Genomic DNA, 24,173 nt, shown 5'->3' with positions numbered 1-24,173 from the left:
TCAGGTGACTACACTATCAGACCACTCTAGATCAGGTGACTGCTCTATCAGACCACTCTAGATCAGGTGACTATTAATCAGACCACACTAGATCAGGTGACTACTCTATCAGACCACTCTAGATCAGGTGACTGCTCTATCAGATCACACTAGATCAGGTGACTATTAATCAGACCACACTAGATCAGGTGACTATTAATCAGACCACTCTAGATCAGGTGACTATTAATCAGACCACTCTAGATCAGGTGACTATTAGTCAGACCACTCTAGATCAGGTGACTACTCTATCAGACCACACTAGATCAGGTGACTACTCTATCAGACCACACTAGATCAGGTGACTACTCTATCAGACCACACTAGATCAGGTGACTACTCTATCAGACCACACTAGATCAGGTGACTACTCTATCAGACCACACTAGATCAGGTGACTGCTCTATCAGACCACTCTAGATCAGGTGACTACTCTATCAGACCACTCTAGATCAGGTGACTGCTCTATCAGACCACTCTAGATCAGGTGACTGCTCTATCAGACCACTCTAGATCAGGTGACTATTAATCAGACCACACTAGATCAGGTGACTGCTCTATCAGACCACTCTAGATCAGGTGACTATTAATCAGACCACTCTAGATCAGGTGACTGCTCTATCAGACCACACTAGATCAGGTGACCACTCTAGATCAGGTGACTATTAATCAGACCACACTAGATCAGGTGACTACTCTATCAGACCACACTAGATCAGGTGACTATTAATCAGACCACACTAGATCAGGTGACCACTCTATCAGACCACACTAGATCAGGTGACTATTAATCAGACCACACTAGATCAGGTGACTACTCTATCAGACCACTCTAGATCAGGTGACTATTAATCAGACCACTCTAGATCAGGTGACTATTAATCAGACCACTCTAGATCAGGTGACTATTAATCAGACCACACTTGATCAGGTGACTACTCTATCAGACCACACTAGATCAGGTGACTACACTATCAGACCACACTAGATCAGGTGACTACTCTATCAGACCACTCTAGATCAGGTGACTGCTCTATCAGACCACTCTAGATCAGGTGACTATTAATCAGACCACACTAGATCAGGTGACTACTCTATCAGACCACTCTAGATCAGGTGACTGCTCTATCAGACCACTCTAGATCAGGTGACTGCTCTATCAGACCACACTAGATCAGGTGACTATTAATCAGACCACACTAGATCAGGTGACTATTAATCAGACCACTCTAGATCAGGTGACTATTAGTCAGACCACTCTAGATCAGGTGACTATTAGTCAGACCACTCTAGATCAGGTGACTACACTATCAGACCACACTAGATCAGGTGACTACTCTATCAGACCACACTAGATCAGGTGACTGCTCTATCAGACCACTCTAGATCAGGTGACTGCTCTATCAGACCACTCTAGATCAGGTGACTGCTCTATCAGACCACTCTAGATCAGGTGACTGCTCTATCAGACCACTCTAGATCAGGTGACTATTAATCAGACCACACTAGATCAGGTGACTGCTCTATCAGACCACTCTAGATCAGGTGACTGTTAATCAGACCACTCTAGATCAGGTGACTGCTCTATCAGACCACACTAGATCAGGTGACTGCTCTATCAGACCACACTAGATCAGGTGACTACTCTATCAGACCACACTAGATCAGGTGACCGCTCTATCAGACCACTCTAGATCAGGTGACTGCTCTATCAGACCACTCTAGATCAGGTGACTGCTCTATCAGACCACTCTAGATCAGGTGACTACTCTATCAGACCACTGTAGATCAGGTGACTGCTCTATCAGACCACTACTCTATCAGACCACTGTAGATCAGGTGACTGCTCTATCAGATCACACTAGATCAGGTGACTATTAATCAGACCACTCTAGATCACGTGACTATTAATCAGACCACACTAGATCAGGTGACTGTTAATCAGACCACACTAGATCAGGTGACTACTCTATCAGACCACACTAGATCAGGTGACTGCTCTATCAGACCACTCTAGATCAGGTGACTATTAATCAGACCACTCTAGATCAGGTGACTACTCTTATATAAAAACTCACCTTGTTTCTCTTGCTCAACTTTATTGTTGAAAGTCTAGCTAGCAAGCCAGAGAATTTGGCTCATGAGATAATTACTAACCAGAAATTAATGGAAATATATTTTATGTTCTTTAATGATTTAAGTTTATTGACAAAAACCCCAGAACTCTATGGACTTAAGTAAACAATACAATTAAATAGAAAGAAGTATAAGCAGTTCAGAAAGGGGGAATTTGCACCGTGAAGAGCATGTGGTTGAGTAACTGATTATCCTTCCATTATTAACAAATACCCACCATAAAAGTTATTATGCACAGTAAATACAGCTGGAATTGAAACCATTGTATTCTGTCTCCTTAGCAAATTAACTCTTGCGTCACCCACATTCTCACACTTCAGCTGTGTGTCCAGTGTCATTTCAAAGGTTCAACGTTTAACAAGCGTCCATTTTTGCTCTTCATTCTGTGAAGAACATAGTGTTTATTCTCTGGTGAAACTGAGTCGTACCTGCTTTTCCAAACAGCTAGGCTGCCCACGACAGCTGAAACAGAGCAGTACCTCCTTTTCCAAACAGCTAGGCTGCCCACGACAGCTGAAACAGAGCAGTACCTCCTTTTCCAAACAGCTAGGCTGCCCACGACAGCTGAAACAGAGCAGTACCTCCTTTTCCAAACAGCTAGGCAGCCCACGACAGCTGAAACAGAGCAGTACCTCCTTTTCCAAACAGCTAGGCAGCCCATGACAGCTGAAACAGAGCAGTGCTTCCTTTTCCAAACATCTAGGCAGCCCACGACAGCTGAAACAGAGCAATACCTAGCCAACTGCTTTGCCCTAGTCTTTGGAAGGCCTGACCAAAAGTGTTCTTCTTGTTTTTAGCTGATAGGAGGAGAACCCGGTGTGGTCGTCTGCTCCCATCCGTGACAAGGGTTGACGAGTTCTGCATTTTGAAATGCCATTCTGCACACCACTGTTGTACTCCGCCGTTATTTGTCTGTTTGTGTTCCGCCTGTTAGCTTGCATGACTCTGGCCATTCTCCTTCGACCTTTCTCATCAACGAGCTGTTTTCACCCACAGGACTGCCGTTGACTGGATGTGTTTTGTTTGTCGCACACCATTTCCGGTAAACTCTACACCCCTCAAACTCAACTCTGGACCTGGAAGCCAGTTCCACTGCATTTTTTCATTGTTCTCTTCTAATCAGGGACCGAGTTAGACCTGGGACAATTCATTATCAGGTAGAACAGAAAACCAGCAGGCTCCGGATCTCGTAGGGTTGAGTACTCCTGCCCTAAACACTGTCGTGTGTGAAAAGCCAAGGAGGCCGGATGTTTCTGAGGTACTGGAACCGGTCAGCCTGGCACCGGCGATCATACCACGCTCAAAGTCGCTTCGGTCACTCGTCTTGTCCACTCTAACGTTCAATCAAACAGTAACTGAATGCCTCGATGCCTGTCTGTCTGTCTGCTTTATTTAGCAAGCCACGTGTTTCACTGTCTGTACAGTGAAATACACCGGCTAAATGACTGTTAAAAGCATTTGTTGTTATTGAATTCATGTTTAAATTATGATGTGATTTTGTAAGCCTATATGTACTGTTTAAACATGAAGCTTTCTTCTGTGCATACAATTTTGAGGTTTTATGCAAATGCAAGATAACGGATTTGTTTGCAAATGAGAGATTATTGAATTGTCTGAGATAATATTTTCTGTAACAATGATTGATTCTTTCTGAAATATGCACGACTCTTCTTTTAGATAAGACTAAGTGTCTTTTAAATGATCACAATTATTTATTTCATATGTACACTTTGTATACAAAACAAGTTTGTCTAAAAATGAGTTTGTCTAGAATTTGTACAGGATGCAACAGTACCGCTTACATCTAGTAACACCTGAGAATTTGACAGATTGTAGTTAGTTTGAACGATAGATAAGTAATGCATAACTAAATTAGCCTCAACTTTCTCCCAAAGTTAAAATCATCAGGTCGTTTTTGTTACTTTCAAACATATGCGGCTTCATTGTAGAGGTGAAAAATAATCAATTTGAGAACTTAGAACATCTGCTAAAGTTCCGTTTCTCTGCTTCTAGATCACTTCTTAGTCAACACATTCCATTTCCCCTTCTCTACTTACTCTGTAAACTGAAAATAACGCTGTTACACTTCAGCCGTAACAAATGTTGTTCCAAGAGGACTTCCTAAACAGGTATATCGTAACAAGTTACAAACAAGTTTCTTCTAGGAAATGCACAATAACTTATTACAAAATAATATGGTAGATTATATACACTCTAACACCAATCGTATATATTTCTAAATTCATAATTTCGGATGATTTCCACCTTCTGAAGAAGAAGAATGCCAACAGCATCTGATTTCTTCAGTAGCTGCATCGTAACAGTCAATCAATCATCCTGATCGGTTAAATAAATCATATAAATAACTTATCGTTATAGCTGCGTCTCAAAGATTGAATTAAACATAATCAATACACAATCCTTTCTGTGAATTCTGTCCTTGATAGTTGTTGAAAAGATAACAGACCAGATGCCATGACGCTAGATGAAGGAACAGCCAATGGGGTCTTGGTGCTTTGTGAGAAATACAGTAACCCATCAATCTCCAACAGCGTTTCAGGCAGGTTGATGCCTCTAATACTCCTCAGTCAGAATGGTAAACGTTTTCTCGTGTGGTCAGAGGAGGAGTGGGATAATTGGCATGCGTAGGTGTGGGTAGTCCTTGAACTCCCTGGTGTAGGCTTTATGCTTCCCATTGGCCCAGATGGTCATCTGGATCAAACCAAAGAAGGTGAACAAGGCCACTGTGGAGAGACGGATCAATAACAGATTGTACCTTAGTGGCAGCACAGTGCAACACACACACACACACACACACGTAGTGGGAATATAAATGCGTGAGTGAGTAAAATTGCCAAAGTATTCATTAAATAAAAAAAATAAATAAACCTGAAATGAGTGAAAATGTATAAAATAGGATCTGAATCAACGGACCTGGAAGACACTGGGTCATGACAGAGAAACTTGCCCAAGCTCCTACCTAAATGAATGAAATACCAATAACCTGTAACACCATCCATCATTTCAAAAAACCACAACCATATAGTCACAACATGTTGTAGCCATAGAAACGGGATCTATTTATATGGTTTATAGCCTTCATCCTTACCTCGTAGGTATAATTGGGGCAAGACACGAGGAAGAAGAGCCATGTGAATGGGTTCTTCGTCGGGCGAGGGAACTTTCTGCACTTGGGCCCACCTTCTGCCTTGAGGTTGTTGAGGGTCACGTGAATGGAGAAATTACCAGCCTCACAGAGCTGCAGTCAAAACACAAAACACATATCTCGTTTAACACACGTCAAAGTCATCTGTAATAATTATTTCTCGTGTTCATCACCCTCATCGGGTGTTTGTCAACCAATACATACCACAAATATAGCCAGTGCGTAGTTCACCTGCATGTCCCCATACGCTGTGGAGAGACATAAACCATTGGTTAGTTGGATGTTTGGTGGGAGATAAGTGATCTTGTTATTATTCAGATGTACCTGCGTATAAAGAGTTGAGGAGGGACTGTAAGTCTTGTTGAGGCACTGAGTGGTCGGTCTGAATGATAGAGGACTTACACGGAGGCGTGTACAGCGGATGGTTGATGTAGAAGGCCAACCATGCAGAGAAGGTCCAATAATACACACAGTTCTGACAGAAGAGAGGGAAACACCAGTAAGCACACTTTCAATTTGGTAGTGTTTCTTACCTTTATTTAACTAGGCAAGTCAGTTAAGAACAAATTCTGATTTACAATGACGGCCTACACCGGCCAAAACCCAGACGATGCTGGGCCAATTGTGCGCCGCCCTATGCGACTCTCAATCACAGCCGGTTGTGATACAGCCTGGATTCAAACCAGGGTGTTTGTAGTGACGCCTCAAGCACTGAGATGCAGTGCCTTAGACCGCTGTGCCACTCGGGAGCCCGATATACTGTATAAAATATTTCTATTGACATCTTGATGTTCTGCAGATAATACTGCAGTAGTAGCAGTGTATTAGAAACCTTTGATAGGACAAAGACAGAAGGTGACTGTATGTTTTGTATTGAGAATGTGAGGAGCAGTGGTTGTTGTCCATATACTGTAAATTATGACCCAAATTTAAAGTAGCACTGTAAAGTACGCTAGTAGGACTGTAAAATACATGGCTTGGAAGTAAAGTAGCCCAAGTGGAGCAGAGGAAGTCCGTACCCTGATTATAGTCCTGAGAGGCATGGTGCCATGGGAGAACCGGTGCACAAAGATGGTCTCAATCAATCTCTTGATGTAGTGGCAGGTGTGGCAGGCACAGGCTAGTCTGAAGGAGAGAGAGACGAGAGAGATGAGAGAAGAGAAAGACGACAGATGAGAGGTGGGGGAGAGAGAGAGAGAGAGAGAGGTGTGGGGAGAGAGAGAGAGAGGAGGGGAGAGAGAGAGAGGAGGAGGGAGAGAGAGAGAGAGAGAGGAGGGGGAGAGAGACAGAGGTGGGGAGAGGGAGAGAGAGACAGCGAGGTGGGGGAGAGAGAGATGTGGGGAGAGAGAGAACGAGAGGTGGGAGAGAGAGGAGAGAGAGAGGTGGGGAGTGAGAGAGAGAGAGAGAGGGGTGGGGGGAGAGAGAGGTGGGGAGTGAGAGAGAGGGAGAGAAAGAGGTGGGGAGAGTGGGGGAGAGGGAGAGGTGGGGAGAGAGAGTTGGGGAGAGAGGTGGGGGGAGGGAGAGAGAGAGGGGTGGGAGGGAGAGAGAGAGGGGTGGGAGGGAGAGAGAGAGAGAGAGAGAGGGGTGGGGGGAGAGAGAGAGAGGTGGGGGAGAGAGAGAGAGGTGGGGGAGAGAGAGAAAGAGAGAGGTGGGGGGAGAGAGAGCGAAAGAGAGAGAGGTGGGGGGAGAGAGAGAGAGGTGGGGGAGAGAGAGAGAGGTGGGGGAGAGAGAGAGAGAGAGAGAGGTGGGGGGAGAGAGAGAGAGAGAGAGGTGTGGGGGGAGAGAGATAGAAAAGTGAGGAAGAGAGAAGGGGACATTGGATGGAGGCAAAGAAAGAGAGAGACAGATGAATGTTAGATTGGATCTCATCTGAAGCCAATCAGTATGTTATTGGGTGTATTAGTGACTGACTTACGTGACCACTGAGTTGGAGCTGGAGGTGAAGGCATCCTGCTGTGAGTAGATATGGGGAACTCGGAAATAGAACAGGAGGTAAATAAACAGGGGGCCAATGTACTCCGCTAAAAACACCTGCCAACAGCGGAAGAGATGTCCAATGTATTCATTACGTCAAATAAACATGAAACTTGAACTTGATACCTGAAAGAAGAGGCTCTTGTCAAATGTTAAAGTCCATAAGAGTCCAATGGGGGACTGCAGTTTTAATCCATAGTACTGTATGTCACAGGCTCTTACCATTGTCCACCCGATCTGTGGACCCAGGTCCCTAAAATACATGGTTGCTGTGGTCCCAACGGGTAGGTTTTGTAATACATCGTCATCCTTAAGTGATTTTCCTTCTGAAAAATATATTTAAAAAAAACAAGATGTGAAAATAAAATGCAGAGTTTGGTTTTCCTGTTCCTCTTCAAACAGACCAAGGAATTCAGTTTCCATGTAAAATGGATTGTAAGAATACTTCTTACATGGATTTCTTTCTTAGAACCAATCAATGTTTCCTGTTCTCTTGTCCTAGAAGCTCAAGGTGACCTTACTCCTAACCTGTTTCTGTGAAGGAATAATTGAAAGTAATTTTAGTGTAAGCTCAACGGGGTAGATATTGACCCATTTAGTTTCAGCTAAATGAGATTGCCTTTCCGCTTCAAGTAACAAGCTATATTAAAGAGATTCTCTGCTACTTTTGTATTCTTTTTAGCCAGTAGTTCTGAAAGTAGCACTCAATAGCCAAGAGTGGTCCCCGAAAAATGCACACTATGTCACATATGTGCAGATATGCGCATCATGACGTTGCTCTCTCAGTCTCTGCTGTGTGAGCCGTTAGGCCTAACGTTGCGCAGACCTCGCTGTCACTCAAATGCGGTATCAGGTAGCCTAGCTGTTAAGAGCGTTGGGCCAGTAACCGAAAGGTGAAAAATCGATGTGTCCTTGAGCAAGGCACTAATCCCTAATTGCTTCTGTAGGTCTCTCTGGATAAGAGTGTCTGCTAAATGACTTAAATGTAAAAGCTCATTGGCTAGAAGTCGAATTGCTAGGGAGCATGTATGAACTACACATTGACACATTCAGCACAAAGCGGGAGTTTTCAAACATAATTTTCTTAGTCGCCAAAGTACTGGAGCATGTCTTTAAGAGTGTACATGCTGGGCCTCTCGAGTGACGCAGCGGAGTTAGCTGTGCCACTAGATGTTCTGGGTTCGAGTCCAGGCTCTGTCGCAGCTGGCCGCGACCGGGAGACCCATGGGGCGGCACACAATTGGCCCAGCGTCATCCGGGTTAGGGGAGGGTTTGGCCAGCAGGGATGTCCTTGTCCCATCGCGCCCTAGCGACTCCTGTGGCGGGCCTGGCGCAGTGCACGCTGACACGGTCGCCAGGTGTACGATGTTTCCTCCGACACATTGGTGCAGCTGGCTTCCGGGTTAAGTGGGCATTGTGTCAAGAAGCAGTGTGGCTTGACTGGGTTGTGTTTCGGTGGACGCAAGGCTCTCGGCCTTGTCTGTATTGTCTTACATATTGAAAGTATTCCAATGCAATCAAATGATTCAAAACAAATGAGGATGTAAAAAGCTGATTAACTCAACACTCTAGCAAATCGGGTGGCAGGTAGCCAGAGGTTAGAGCATTTGGCCAGTAACCACTGGTTCGAATACCTGTGCCGACAAGGTGAAAGACGTGTCAATGTGCCCTTGATCAAGGCACTTATAGGGACATTTTTTATTTATTATTATCCAGCACCACCCAAACATCAACACCTGTGAATGTTTCTATGTTCTGTAGTAAACAAAATAGAGGAAGAAAAGTGTTTCCAGTGACATCATCGGTGTACATCGTGTGATTTTAGCCAATCATGAGAAGGCATTGCTTACTGATTGGTGGATGACGTTAGAAAACATTTATCTTCCTCTATGTTCTTTACTACAAAACATGTTCATGTTAATGCTGGAGATGATGAATATGAAGTTGATAAAGAAAAATGATGCTCGTCGAACATCTCGTTCCAAAATCATGGGCATTAATATGGAGTTGATCCCCCCTCTTTGCTGCTATAACAGCCTCCACTCATCTGGGAAGACTTTCCACTAGATGTTAGAACATTGCAGTGGCGATTAGGCCTGGCTCGCAGTCGGCGTTCCAAATTATCCGAAAGGAGTTCGATGGGGTTGAAGTCAGGGCTCTGTGCAGGCCAGTCAAGTTCTTCCACACCAAACTCGACAATCCATTTCTGTATGGATCACGCTTTGTGCACTGGGGCATTGTCATGCTGAAACAGGGAAGGGCCTTCCCCAAACTGTTGCCATAAAGTTGGAAGCACAGAATTGCCTAGAATGTCATTGTATGCTGTAGCGTTAAGATTTCCCTTCACTGGAACTAAGGGGCCTAGCCTGAACCATGAAAAACAGCCCCAGACCATTTTCTCCTCCACCAAAATGTACAGTTGGCTCTATGCATTGGGGCAGGTAGAGTTTTCCAGGCATCCGCCAAACCCAGTAAGGCCATTCTACTGCCAAGGTTTGTCTATGGAGATTGCACGGCTGTGTGCTCGACTTTATACACCTGTCAGCAACGCGTGTGGCTGAAATATGTGACAATAAACATCAATAACAACGAAAAAATACACTTCAGCAACATTTAGACTAATAGTACCAGTAGTCTAAACACATTATTCACTTACTGGGGTCGAGCTTGAGGTCCTGTCTGGCTGGATACAACTGTTGATCTGACGCACACACACACACACGCAGACACACAACACACACACAGAGTTTAGTTTCAGGTCTATAGCAGTAATTCCTCACAACGGAGTTTTCCTCACAGCTGGAGTTCCAGGATCTCTAGACGTGTGCTCGGTCTGTGGCTGTTTTTCACGGATCCCTTGACTACACACACTAAACCGTTTTTTTTATCTGGTGTGATATTTTAGATTATGGCATTCATCAAACTAGCTCTCATTTATACTTTCATTGATCAAGTTGATCAATACTGTACAGCCGATATATTTTAATAGGTGATATGTGTTACCTTTTATGAAGTTATTGTTACTAGACATTCTATCATGACCGGTTGATCAATTATAGGATAATTACTAATGACACATCAATACTTACATGACTTGTGAAAAAGTCTCTTGATTTCTCCTATTGTAACGTGGGGCTCCACCTGGAAATAAAAACCAAATAAGTCAATACGCAAGAATATCGACTAGAGAAATTCAAGCTCAATCAGAATCATTTAACTTTGGAGTATCCATGTTGTGATTGTGCTGGATATACAATGCTGTACCTTATCTAGAAGACACAGCTGTTGCCTGGTCCTGCCATCCAGAACCTCCACCTGTAGGACAGAACATCTGGTTAGTTTCTGTGTTGTCGCCGTAGTGACAGCCTCGACCCCAGCCTCGACCCCAGTCTCGACCCCAGCCTCGACCCCAGCCAGCACGTTCTAGATTTCAGTGTGATTTCTGTCAGAGAGAGAGAGACACTACACTAGTGGTTCATCCCAGAATTCTTAGCGGGTTTTCTAAGCAATACATAAGCTACACCAGGCTTTTGTCCACTACTCAGTGTTAAATCATACCTTCATCATCGTCATGGACAGCCACGGAGGTTTTCAACCTTTTTTTATGCCCTCCAGCTGTCTTCTGACAGCACAAGAAATGGATTGTCTCAGCCGATAGCCTCGAGTCTTAGCCTGTCTTAACCTACAGTACATTGTCACATGACCACAAGAAATAAAAGCGGAGTGGGGAAAATAAAAAAAAGTTTAAACTTCCTTTTAAGAAGGGTGACTTTTTTTTTTGCGAACAGCTTCAAGTCATAAAGGACGCGTCGGTCTAGGGGAGGTTGCAGTGAAGGCAGATAATTTTTTCCCATCTTTAATTAGCCTTTTATTCAGGTGTTGATTTACATCACAGAAGGAGCTGTGTAAAACTGTGTAAAACAACCCTCTGATGGATACGCTGGAGAGAGAGAGAGAGAGAGAGAGAGAGAGAGAGAGAGAGAGAGAGAGAGAGAGAGAGAGAGAGAGAGAGAGAGAGGCTCACGAAGGATGGATAATGAGTCGATTCCTTCCTCACATGATGTGGTGTTAGGATGTTGCTATTGCGTTAGAGAGGCTAGGACATAACCACCTGGTGTGGTGACACTTCTCTGAGTCACAGGCGCATGTCAGGAATTTCTTTTCTGCCTACCCAAACTGCATTTTCAGGGGCGTTTGTTTGTTCTGCTGACTGTGTGGTAGGAGAGGAGAGTCAGGGGCGTTTGTTTGTCCTGCTGACTGTGTGGTAGGAGAGGAGAGTCAGGGGCGTTTGTTTGTCCTGCTGACTGTGTGGTAGGAGAGGAGAGTCAGGGGCGTTTGTTTGTCCTGCTGACTGTGTGGTAGGAGAGGAGAGTCAGGGGCGTTTGTTTGTCCTGCTGACTGTGTGGTAGGAGAGGAGAGTCAGGGGCGTTTGTTTGTCCTGCTGACTGTGTGGTAGGAGAGGAGAGTCAGGGGCGTTTGTTTGTCCTGCTGACTGTGTGGTAGGAGAGGAGAGTCAGGGGCGTTTGTTTGTCCTGCTGACTGTGTGGTAGGAGAGGAGAGTCAGGGGCGTTTGTTTGTCCTGCTGACTGTGTGGTAGGAGAGGAGAGTCAGGGGCGTTTGTTTGTCCTGCTGACTGTGTGGTAGGAGAGGAGAGTCAGGGGCGTTTGTTTGTCCTGCTGACTGTGTGGTAGGAGAGGAGAGTCAGGGGCGTTTGTTTGTCCTGCTGACTGTGTGGTAGGAGAGGAGAGTCAGGGGCGTTTGTTTGTCCTGCTGACTGTGTGGTAGGAGAGGAGAGTCAGGGGCGTTTGTTTGTCCTGCTGACTGTGTGGTAGGAGAGGAGAGTCAGGGGCGTTTGTTTGTCCTGCTGACTGTGTGGTAGGAGAGGAGAGTCAGGGGCGTTTGATTGTCCTGCTGACTGTGTGGTAGGAGAGGAGAGTCAGGGGCGTTTGTTTGTCCTGCTGACTGTGTGGTAGGAGAGGAGAGTCAGGGGCGTTTGTTTGTCCTGCTGACTGTGTGGTAGGAGAGGAGAGTCAGGGGCGTTTGTTTGTCCTGCTGACTGTGTGGTAGGAGAGGAGAGTCAGGGGCGTTTGTTTGTCCTGCTGACTGTGTGGTAGGAGAGGAGAGTCAGGGGCGTTTGTTTGTCCTGCTGACTGTGTGGTAGGAGAGGAGAGTCAGGGGCGTTTGTTTGTCCTGCTGACTGTGTGGTAGGAGAGGAGAGTCAGGGGCGTTTGATTGTCCTGCTGACTGTGTGGTAGGAGAGGAGAGTCAGGGGCGTTTGTTTGTCCTGCTGACTGTGTGGTAGGAGAGGAGAGTCAGGGGCGTTTGTTTGTCCTGCTGACTGTGTGGTAGGAGAGGAGAGTCAGGGGCGTTTGTTTGTCCTGCTGACTGTGTGGTAGGAGAGGAGAGTCAGGGGCGTTTGTTTGTCCTGCTGACTGTGTGGTAGGAGAGGAGAGTCAGGGGCGTTTGTTTGTCCTGCTGACTGTGTGGTAGGAGAGGAGAGTCAGGGGCGTTTGTTTGTCCTGCTGACTGTGTGGTAGGAGAGGAGAGTCAGGGGCGTTTGTTTGTCCTGCTGACTGTGTGGTAGGAGAGGAGAGTCAGGGGCGTTTGATTGTCCTGCTGACTGTGTGGTAGGAGAGGAGAGTCAGGGGCGTTTGTTTGTCCTGCTGACTGTGTGGTAGGAGGGGTGAGTCAGGGGTGTCACCAGTGTGTTGTCATTTTAAAACCGTGTGCACTCAGTGTCGTGGTGTCCTTGTAAATCTAATTATCAGAGATGTCTCTCCCCTCTCTAGGGACACAAGGCTCTGCTTATGGAGCACGGAGAGAGAGATGGAGGGGGAGAGAGAGAGACAGAGGGAACGAGAGACAGGGAGGGGGAGAGAGAGAGAGGGAACGAGAGACAGGGAGGGGGAGAGAGAGAGACAGAGAGAGAGATGGAGGGGGAGAGAGAGAGAGAGAGAGACAGAGAGAGAGATGGAGGGGGGGAGAGAGAGAGAGACAGAGAGAGAGAGAGAGACAGAGAGAGAGATGGAGGGGGGAGAGAGACAGAGACCGAGAGAGAGACAGAGAGAGAGAGATGGGGAGAGAGAGAGAGAGAGAGATGGGGAGAGAGAGAGAGAGATGGAGAGAGAGAGAGACGAGAGAGAGAGAGAGAGAGAGAGAGAGAGAGAGAGAGAGACAGAGAGAGAGACACAGGGAGGGAGAGTAACTGCTGATCTACCACATACAAAGAATAGTTGTAATGTCAAACCAATAATAACTGACCATACGGGAAGGACAGTTGTAATGTCAAACCATATAATAACTGCCCATACAGGAAGGACAGTTAACTTGAAGACACTAGTATGTGACATGCCGTCGCTCCCCTGGCCAGACAATGGTGGTTATTGTAAATCAGCTCTTTTTCCAATCAGGAGGAATAATCGATAAAAGCACTCAGTTGATTTCTGTGCTCTCCCTATTGACATCCTACCCTTAAATCTGCCCTAAACCTCCCCAGGCATCCCATATAGCCACTCTAGCCTCTCCTCCACTGTCGTAAATACACAAGTAATGATGAGTGATGGACAAGGCTTTCACAGCAATACACACTAAATCGTGACTGACAGATCCACTGATGAGTCTGAGTGCTAGTGTTTTAGCTGAAGATGCTTCAGTGTTCTAGTTTAAACACTGGGAGTGATGAATCAATTCATGAATGTTTTATTTACGCGTCAAGCGACCCATCCCTTACATAATTATTTGTCACATTAACCATATTTCCATCCAACCATTTTTATTCAAGTAAAATAGGCCTACATCTCAGGTAAATAACTAATGACAGGTCTGATGGAAACAGCTAATTGTTGGTAAGCGTTCCTAAATGTCGATAAAACAAAATACATTCGAGAGGGGTGGATCATTTTTTATCGGTTAACAGATCATTCGACAAAATGGCAGTGGAAAATATATATTTTTTCTTCATTTAATTGTTGATAAAATAACTATCATGTCACAGGGTGGTAAAAGTGCACAGTGATGAGCTTAACACTCCTTTCCAATACATATTGAGGGTCTTAATATGCTAGTCACATAATCAGTGTTTAAACTGACGTTTGACAGCTAACATTTATCTCATCTCTTAGTCCCGTATCCATAATCTCATCATGTAGCCTACCCTCTGTCTGCGGCCGGCTATCTAAAGAGTATGTGCCAAGACCAGAGTCCCCAAACCATAGATAGAGTTAAAAAAGGAAAGTTATATGACAAAGTACTTTTTATGTACTCTGCATCATTACGAACAGTTTTTTTTTCTGCAACAAGCCAGTTTGATGGAAACACCGCTTTCGGGTAAAATGTGCATATTTTTTTTAGGTGCCGATATTATAATATTTTGGTGGAAAATCTTTAGACAAAATGGATGGAAATGTAGCTATTGTTAAAGAAATGGAATATACATTACAGTGATTCTTCCGAAGTTCCGCTGCCCCGCATAAAGAAAGAAAGAAAGAAAGCGTATCAATGCATAGCAGCCGTAGTTCACCAAACAACAACCCTCAAACAACAATAAGTCAATAAAATAGATACATTTAAGTCAATAAAGCAGAAGACATGTCTAGACATGTTAGCATGGCTATTGATAATATCAGCCAATCAGTACAACACGAATGTGACATAAAACAAAGTATGAAATAATGAATGCCAGTCTGATGTCTAGGGGTTGCCTTCCACCTTGTGGTCCTTATTTTATGAATATCTTACGAGACAAATAGTTGATCGTGCTGGAGATAGTGTTTTAACTAAAGATGCTTTAGTGTTCTAGCTTAAACACTGGGAGTGAATTAATGATTTTTTTTATTTATTTACGTGTCAAATTGTCTATTGCCTATTCATCCCTTATGGGATTATTCGACACATTGTTAAACAAAAGTAATATAATTACAGTTCTTCTGATGTTCCGCTGCACCACAGAAAGAAAGAAGGAAATATCAAGCCATAATAATATACTTTACATTGACTGGGCAGACTCAGCCCAACTACCAAACCAGTAGATACAGTATAAAAGACGAAACAATAACCCTCAAACTAAAATAAGTACATAATACCAAGAGTTTATATCCACAAATTTTTCACATTTTGTGTTTTTTTCACCAGCAATGAATGCTTATGGGTACCTTTTATTTGTATTTCAAATATTACTGTTCTCAGATTTTTTAATTAATTGATTTCAGGTTTGTTTTACAATAGTTTTTGTTGCAAAACGCTATATATCCATTGTTTAGCTGGAATGGAATATTCACATCCTGTATTTAACATATACAATTCAACACATCATAAATCTAGCTTCATGCTATAGTGTTTGGTTAGAGTTAGCTCTCGTCCCAAATGGCACCCTATTCCCTATATAGTGCACTACTATTGACCAGAGCCTATACCTCATGTCACTGTATTGCTTAATTTTTAAATGTATATATTTTAAAATATTGATGTCACGAATGTATCATTTGTACAGCTATTTATAGAATGTTTAATTGTTTGTCACATTTGACTTTGCATTGCTGCTTTTTTCTCGGAGAGTGAGGCGGATATATCTCGTTTTGCAACAAAAATGTGATTTGCAAGTCTCTCTGAAATGAAACCATCAAGTGATAGATATGTATTTGAAATGTTATGTAATTAGAAATCTAATTTACCAACATTTATGAAAATGTATATACAGCGTTTTGAAATGAAATTCTTCATACAGATAAATACAAGTAAATTAAGCAAAAGAGGTGTCTAGAAATATAAGCATGGCTAATGCTAATGTTAGCCTGTTAACACTAACATGACCTAAATAAGTAAGCTAATGCTAATGTTAGCCTGTTAACACTAACATGACCTAAATAAGTATCAAGTAAGCTAATGCTAATGTTAGCCTGTTAACACTAACATGACCTAAATAAGTATCAAGTAAGCTAATGCTAATGTTAGCCTGTTAACACTAACATGACCTAAATAAGTATCAAGTAAGCTAATGCTAATGTTAGTCTGTTAACACTAACATGACCTAAATAAGTATCAAGTAAACTAATGCTAATTTGCTGCCGTTAGGAGTTGCCTTTCACCCTGTGGTCTTTATTTTATGAATATTGGTGGAGGTTTCTCTTCCTAATGTTGTTTGGCTGTAGACTAGACCACAGCAATGGGAATGTGTGCTAATTTGGCATGCCTTGAGCCTGCCTTGGGCATCCCTGAAACTCTGACTAGCGCTGAGAACAAGGGAATGTGGCTTCCCTGTAACTCTGGCTAGCCCTGAGAAGATGGCATAAATGTCAACTGGAGGCCTATAAATTGGCCTTAGATGGCAGATATGTTGCTCTAGTATTCAATTACACATGCACTTGTTTGTGGTTAGAGCACAGAAAGAGATCTAGCTAGCCTAACAGACATGCAGGCTATTAGAGTTAACACAGCAAGCCTGGCAGCAGCAAAATGCTGTCCCACCAAGTCAATGGAAGCTAAAGCTAATGACATTATTATTGACATTATACAGTAGGTGTGACTTGACCAGTCACCCCATGGCTCAGCGGGTCCTTCCAGGCTGCTGGAGGAAACTGAGGAGTTGTTGGCTCAGCGGGTCCCTCTAGGCTGCTGGAGGAAACTGAGGAGTTGTTGGCTCAGGGGGTTCCTGCAGGCTGCTGGAGGAAACTGAGGAGTTGTTGGCTCAGGGGGTTCCTGCAGGCTGCTGGAGGAAACTGAGGAGTTGTTGGCTCAGGGGGTTCCTGCAAGCTGCTGGAGGAAAATGAGGAGTTGTTGGCTCAGGGGGTTCCTGCAGGCTGCTGGAGGAAACTGAGGGGTTGTTGGCTCAGGGGGTTCCTGCAGGCAGCTGGAGGAAATGAGGAGTTGTTGGCTCAGGGGGTTCCTGCAGGCTGCTGGAGGAAACTGAGGGGTTGTTGACTCAGGGGGTTCCTGCAAGCTGCTGGAGGAAACTGAGGGGTTGTTGGCTCAGGGGGTTCCTGCAAGCTGCTGGAGGAAACTGAGGAGTTTTTGAGCTTTTGGTTTCACTGAGCCATAAAGGGGTTTCACAGAGTTATAATGAGATGACAGACTAAGGAGAATTTCTCAGAATATTAAAGTCAGGTTGTCGTGCCGTCCATTTTATTGTCACAATAGCTCTCGACATAGATGGAGTCTAGTGTGATTAGAAAGGATTAGCCAAAAAGCTTCATGTGTTTTTTTTTTCTTCTTCTGCAGAGCAACAATTTGAAATAACACACTCTTGCTAAGTAAATTACAAAAGAAACACAACGTATACATTTTGGAAAATCAAGGCAATCAATGGGCCGTGCTTCACTCATCATACACACCTGTCACTACTTGATCACTCTGTTTGGACTGATGTGACCCAGTATCATTCTAATGATCTGTCCTGACACACTTCTTCACCTACTTAGGTTTCTTGTCATTAGCGTTGACAAAAATAATCCTTCATTCAACTGAGGCCTCTTCTAAGAGGTTAACATTTGTGTTGTCGAGTGTCTCAACACTATGGTGTTGAAGGGGGCTCTCAAAAACACAAATCCAATAACTGTCCTAATATGCATAACGCGGACTTGGTGTAGTCATGATAATGGAAGAGCATATTTAACTGTATCAACGTAACAGTTTTCCACTTTTGACCACGACACTATGTAAGAAATGTATATAAAACACATCGCTTAAAAATGACTTCAATCTGTTCATGACCCCTATTACGCTCAAATATACGTCCAAACTCCAATCTTACCTCAAAGAAGGTGGTTCTGCTCATACTGTAGGTTTATACAGTATGTCCTCGCTTATGTTCCTTAGTTAAAGTACCCCTCACACACTAACACACACACTACAAAGGAGCAGCTCCTTCCTCCCTGTGACAATCCCAGAACTGACCCCTCCCTCCCTCCCTCCCTCCCTCCCTCCCTCTCTCTCTCTCTCCCTCCCTCCCTCTCCTCCCTCCCTCCCTCCCTCCCTCCCTCCCTCCCTCCCTCCCTCCCTCCCTCCCTCCCTCCCTCCCTCCCACCCCCCTCATCCCTCCCTCCCTCTCCCCCTCCCTCTCTACCCTCCCTCCCTCCCTCCCTCCCTCCCTCCCTCCCTCCCTCCCTCCCTCCCTCCCTCCCTCCCTCCCTCCCTCTCTCTCTCTCTCACCCTCCCTCCCTCCCTCCCTCCCTCCCTCCCTCCCTCCCTCCCTCCCTCCCTCTCTCTCTCTCTCTCTCTCTCTCCCTCCCTCCCTCCCTCCCTCCCTCCCTCCCTCCCTCCCTCCCTCCCTCCCTCCCTCCCTCCCACCCCCTCCCCCTCCCTCCCTCCCTCCCTCCCTCCCTCCCTCCCTCCCTCCCTCCCTCCCTCCCTCCCTCCCTCCCACCCCCTCATCCCTCTCACCCCCTCCATCCCTCTCTCTCACCCCCCATCCCTCTCCCTCCATCCCGCCCCCCTCCATCCCTCTCTCTCTGCCCTCACTGCTCATCTGTTTATCCGAGAGTAGCACCATAGGCACTCCAGAAACCCAACTCCCTCCCTCCCTCTCTCTCTCACCTCCCTCCCTCTCTCTCTCTCTCTCTCTCTCTCTCTCTCTCTCTCTCTCTCTCTCACCCCCCTCCCTCCCTCTCTCTCTCTCACCCCTCTCCCTCCAGCTCCTTCCTTTCTCCTACTTTATGCCAAGGAACTTGGGGAAACCCATGGTGGGGTATAGGCTAGCAAAAATAGAAAAAGGCCTCTCCAAGCTATGGTCAGGATGTGTCTAGGCTGGATATTACTGCTGCTTGGCCAGCTGTTAGAAAGATAAAGAGAGAGAGAGAGATGGAGGGAGAGAGACAGACATACGGGGAGGGGGAGGGTGGGGTGTAGTGTGTGTCTCTGGTCTAATATGGGTGTTACCTGACGACATGTACCTCCTGTGATGGATGTTATGTTTGTTTCCTGTTTGGTGACAAACTGTAGGTTGAACTACTTTTAACAAACAGAAACTTCAGCTAGCAATATCAATGTGTGTAGCCATGCAAGGCATACTCCCAACAACCTTGCCTGGGTGGCGCATTGCCTCCTGGGTAATGTAGTCTTAACGTTATTAACACATAACACAATGGACAGATCCGAGTGGGTGTTCTTTGACAGGGTTTGGGGTTAGATAAGGTTCACTCACAACAGACACACACATTTCCTAACCCTTAACCCTAAACCAAAATCCTAACCCTGACCCTTACCCTAACCCTAACACATTTCCCAAAACCTTAACCCTAATCCTAACCATGACCTGTACCCTTACCCTATCCCTTAACCCTAATCCTAACCCTGACCCGTACCCTTACCCTATCCCTTAACCCTGACCTGTACCCTAACCCTAACCCCAAACCTAACCCTATCCCTTAACCCTGACCTGTACCCTAACCCTAACCCCAAACCTAACCCTAGCTCTTAACCCTAAAACTATCTGTAGCTCCTAACCCTAAACCTAATCCTAACCCTGACCCTAAACCTAACCCGAAAACCTAACTTTAACCTTAACCCCAAACCTAACCCTAGCTCTTAATCCTAAACCTAACCCTGACCCGTGCCCTAACCCTAACCCTAACCCTAACCTGAAAACCTAACCCTAACCCTTAACCCTAAACCTAATCTTAACCCTGACCCTAACCCTAACCCGAAAACCTAACTTTAACCTTAACCCCAAACCTAACCCTAGCTCTTAATCCTAAACCTAACCCTGACCCTAACCCTAACCCGAAAACCTAACTTTAACCTTAACCCCAAACCTAACCCTAGCTCTTAATCCTAAAACTAACTGTAGCTCCTAACCCTAAACCCAGTGGTGGAAAAATTACCCAATTGTCATACTTGAGTAAAAGTATAGATACCTCAATAGAAAATGACTAAAAGTGAAAGTTAGCCAGTAAAATACTACTTGAGTAAAAGTCTAAAAGTATTTGGTTTTAAATATAGTTAAGCATCAAAAGTAAAAGTATAAATAATTTAAAATGACTTATATTAAGAAAACCAGACAGCACGATTTTCTTGTTTTGTTTAATTTACGGATAGCCAGAGGCATGCTCCAACACTCAGACCTCCTATACAAATAAAGGATTTATGTTTAGTGAGTCTGCCAGATCAGAGGCTGAAGGATGACCAAGATGTTCTCTTGATCAATGCTGAATTGGACCATTTTCCTGTCAAAATGTAATGAGTACTTTTGGATGTCAGGGAAAATGTATTGGGTAAAAAGTATATCATTTTCTTTAGGAATGTAGTGAAGTAAAAGTTGTCAACAATATAAACAGTAAAGTAAAGTACAGATACCCCCCAAAAAGTAGTACTTTAAAGTATTTTTACTTAAGTACTTTACACCACTGCCTAAAAACCTAACTCTAACACTAATTCTGACCTTAACCCTAAACCCCCTAGACATAGCAGTTGACCTTGTGGGGACTAACCAAATATCCCCAGTTGGTCAACTTTTTGTTTGTTTACTATTCTTGTGGGGAATTCTGGTCCAAACACACACAAACACACAACTCTTTCCACCTCTGCAACCTGGACTCCTTCCACCACAACTCCCTGGTCCCCTTCCACCACAGCTCCCTGGACTCCTTTCACCACAGCTCCTTGGACCCCTTCCACCACAGCTCCCTGGACTCCTTTCACCACAGCTCCCTGGACCCCTTCCACCACAGCTCCCTGGACTTCTTCCACCACAGCTCCCTGGTCCCCTTCCACCACAGCTCCCTGGTCCCCTTCCACCACAGCTCCCTGGACTCCTTCCACCACAACACCCTGGTCCCTTCCACCACAGCTCCCTGGACTCCTTCCACCACAGCTCCCTGGACTCCTTCCACCACAACTCCCTGGACGCCTTCCACCACAGCACCCTGGACTCCTTCCACCACAGCTCCCTGGACTCCTTCCACCACAGCTCCCTGGACTCCTTCCACCACAACACCCTGGACTCCTTCCACCACAGCTCCCTGGACCCCTTCCACCACAGCTCCCTGGACTCCTTCCACCACAACTCCCTGGACTCCTTCCACCACAGCACCCTGGACTCCTTCCACCACAGCTCCCTGGACTCCTTCCACCACAGCTCCCTGGACTCCTTCCACCACAGCACCCTGGACTCCTTCCACCACAGCACCCTGGACTCCTTCCACCACAGCTCCCTGGACTCCTTCCACCACAGCTCCCTGGACTCCTTCCACCACAGCACCCTGGACTCCTTCCACCACAGCTCCCTGGTCTCCTTCCACCACAACACCCTGGACACCTTCCACCACAGCACCCTGGACTCCTTCCACCACAGCTCCCTGGACTCCTTCCACCACAGCTCCGTGGACTCCTTCCACCACAACACCCTGGTCTCCTTTCACCACAGCACCCTGGACTCCTTCCACCACAGCTCCCTGGACTCCTTCCACCACAGCTCCCTGGACTCCTTCCACCACAACACCCTGGTCCCTTCCACCACAACACCCGGTCCCTTCTACCACAGCTCCCTGGACTCCTTCCAACACAACACCCTGGACTCCTTCCACCACAGCTCCCTGGCCCCCTTCCACCACAGCTCCCTGGTCTCCTTCCACCACAACACCCTGGTCCCTTCCACCACAGCTCCCTGGACCCCTTCCACCTCTGCACCCTGGATGCCTAAGGAGGGAGTTGCAGCATAGCTAGCCCCTCTGTGTGTTTTTCTGTCAGCAGAAGATTATCCCAGAGGACCAGAAGGAAACAGTTGCCCGTCGCCTGGCACTGGATGGATGCAGTCGTTCACTTGATCCTGCATACGCAGTAGATGTAACACATATAGTGCCTTGCAAAAGTATTCAACACCATGATGTTTTTCCTATTTTGTTGCATTACAACCTGTCATCTAAATGGATTTTTATTTGGATTTCATGTAATGGACATACACAAAATAGTCCAAACTGGTGAAGTGAAATGAAAAAAATGAAAAGTGAAAAGTGGTGCGTATGTATTCACCCCTTTTGCTATGAATCCCCTAAATAAGATCTGGTGCAACCAATTACCTTCAGAAGTCACATAATTAGTTAAATAATGTCCACCTGTGTGCAATCTGTGTCATATGATCTGTCACATGATCTCAGTACATACAGTGAGGGAAAAGAGTATTTGATCCCCTGCTGATTTTGTACGTTTGCCCACTGACAGAGAAATTATCAGTCTATAATTTTAATGGTAGGTTTTTTGAACAGTGAGAGACAGAATAACAACAAAAGAATCCAGAAAAACGCATGTCAAAAATGTTATAAACTGATTTGCATTTTAATGAGGGAAATAAGTATTTGACCCCTCTGCAAAACATGACTTAGTACTTGGTGGCAAAACCCTTCTTGGCAATCACAGAGGTCAGATGTTTCTTGTAGTTGGCCACCAGGTTTGCACACATCTCAGGAGGGATTTTGTCCCACTCCTCTTTGCAGATCTTCTCCAAGTCATTAAGGTTTCGAGGCTGACGTTTGGCAACTCAAACCTTCGGCTCCCTCCACAGATTTTCTATGGGATTAAGGTCTGGAGACTGGCTAGGCCACTCCAGGACCTTAATGTGCTTCTTCTTTAGCCACTCCTTTGTTGCCTTGGCCGTGTGTTTTGGGTCATTGTCATGCTGGAATACCCATCCACGACCCATTTTCAATGCCCTGGCTGAGGGAAGGAGGTTCTCACCCAAGATTTGACGGTACATGGCCCCGTCCATCGTCCCTTTGATGCGGTGAAGTTGTCCTGTCCCCTTAGCAGAAAAACACCCCCAAAGTGTAATGTTTCCACCTCCATGTTTGACGGTGGGGATGGTGTTCTTGGCGTCATAGGCAGCATTCCTCCTCCTCCAAACACGGCGTGTTGAGTTGATGCCAAAGAGCTACATTTTGGTCTCATCTGACCACACCACTTTCACCCAGTTGTCCTCTGAATCATTCAGATGTTCATTGGCAAACTTCAGACGGGCATGTATATGTGCTTTCTTGAGCAGGGGGACCTTGCCGGCACTGCAGGATTTCAGTCCTTTACGGCGTAGTGTGTTACCAATTGTTTTCTTGGTGACTATGGTCCCAGCTGCCTTGAGATCATTGACAAGATCCTCCCGTGTAGTTCTGGGCTGATTCCTCACCGTTCTCATGATCATTGCAACTCCACGAGGTGAGATCTTGCATGGAGCCCCAGGCCAAGGGAGATTGACAGTTCTTTTGTGTTTCTTCCATTTGCGCACCAACTGTTGTCACCTTCTCACCAAGCTGCTTGGCGATGGTCTTGTAGCCCATTCCAGCCTTGTGTAGGTCTACAATCTTGTCCCTGACATCCTTGGAGAGCTCTTTGGTCTTGGCCATGGTGGAGAGATTGGAATCTGATTGATTGATTGCTTCTGTGGACAGGTGTCTTTTATACAGGTAACAAGCTGAGATTAGGAGCACTCCCTTTAAGAGTGTGCTCCTAATCTCAGCTCGTTACCTGTATAAAAGACACCTGGGAGCCAGAAATCTTTCTGATTGAGAGGGGGTCAAATACTTATTTCCCTCATTAAAATGCAAATCAATTTATAACATTTTTGAGATGCGTTTTTCTGGATTTTTTTGTTGTTATTTTGTCTCTCACTGTTCAAGTAAACCTACCATTAAAATTATAGACTGATCATTTCTTTGTCAGCGGGCAAACGTACAAAATCAGCAGGGGATCAAATACTTTTTTCCCTCACTGTATACACCTGTTCTGAAAGGCCCCACAGTCTAAACAAGGGGCACCACCAAGCAAGTGGCACTATGAAGACCAACGAGCTCTCCAAACAGGTCAGGGACAAAGTTGTGGAGAAGTACAGATCAGGGTTGGGTTATAAAAAAATATCAGAAACTTTGAACATCCCACTGAGCAC

At 45.4% G+C, this 24,173-nt stretch overlaps 2 protein-coding genes across 3 annotated transcripts; one reads left to right on the top strand and one right to left on the bottom strand.

The window, feature by feature from the left end:
- Positions 1–3,844: 3,844 nt before the first annotated feature.
- LOC106590656 (very-long-chain enoyl-CoA reductase) lies at positions 3,845–18,164 on the bottom strand. 2 transcript variants are annotated; one of them, XM_014181795.2, is made up of 14 exons: positions 18,060–18,164; positions 15,234–15,251; positions 14,754–14,774; positions 10,580–10,630; positions 10,405–10,456; positions 9,972–10,016; positions 7,538–7,641; positions 7,257–7,372; positions 6,361–6,466; positions 5,666–5,816; positions 5,546–5,589; positions 5,285–5,434; positions 5,110–5,155; positions 3,845–4,919 (listed from the first exon to the last, which is right to left on the bottom strand). In XM_014181795.2, the coding sequence occupies exons 1-14, from the start codon at positions 18,081–18,083 to the stop codon at positions 4,792–4,794; spliced, it is 1,056 nt and encodes a 351-aa protein (XP_014037270.1). In that variant the 5' UTR covers positions 18,084–18,164; the 3' UTR covers positions 3,845–4,791. The 2 variants fall into 2 exon arrangements, with proteins under 2 accessions (XP_014037270.1, XP_014037273.1); XM_014181798.2 differs by having other exon boundaries at positions 5,744–5,816; positions 18,060–18,144.
- Positions 18,165–19,191: 1,027 nt separating this feature from the next.
- LOC123731546 (histidine-rich glycoprotein-like) lies at positions 19,192–21,963 on the top strand. The gene is made up of 3 exons (XM_045710822.1): positions 19,192–19,202; positions 20,878–21,004; positions 21,046–21,963. Exons 1-3 carry the CDS (start codon positions 19,192–19,194, stop codon positions 21,961–21,963), a joined length of 1,056 nt encoding a protein of 351 aa, XP_045566778.1.
- The last annotated feature ends 2,210 nt before the right edge of the window (positions 21,964–24,173 follow it).

This window comes from Salmo salar, chromosome ssa29 (assembly GCF_905237065.1).
Source record: "Salmo salar chromosome ssa29, Ssal_v3.1, whole genome shotgun sequence".
Lineage (NCBI taxonomy): Eukaryota > Metazoa > Chordata > Actinopteri > Salmoniformes > Salmonidae > Salmo > Salmo salar.
Note: the sequence above shows the minus strand (reverse complement) of the source record. Positions and strands in the feature narration are given on the sequence as shown.

Excerpts from the sequence above, each read along its gene's own strand:
- LOC106590656 (XM_014181795.2), bottom strand. The coding sequence starts at position 18,083 with ATGAGCAGAACCACCTTCTTTGAG. Across the intron at positions 10,017-10,404 it reads GAGACTTTTTCACAAGTCAT|ATCAACAGTTGTATCCAGCC; the intron begins GTAAGTATTGAT and ends TGTGTGCGTCAG. Across the intron at positions 5,156-5,284 it reads GCCCCAATTATACCTACGAG|GTAGGAGCTTGGGCAAGTTT; the intron begins GTAAGGATGAAG and ends TCATTCATTTAG.
- LOC123731546 (XM_045710822.1), top strand. Across the intron at positions 21,005-21,045 it reads TCTTCCACCACAGCTCCCTG|CTCCCTGGACTCCTTCCACC; the intron begins GTCCCCTTCCAC and ends CTTCCACCACAG.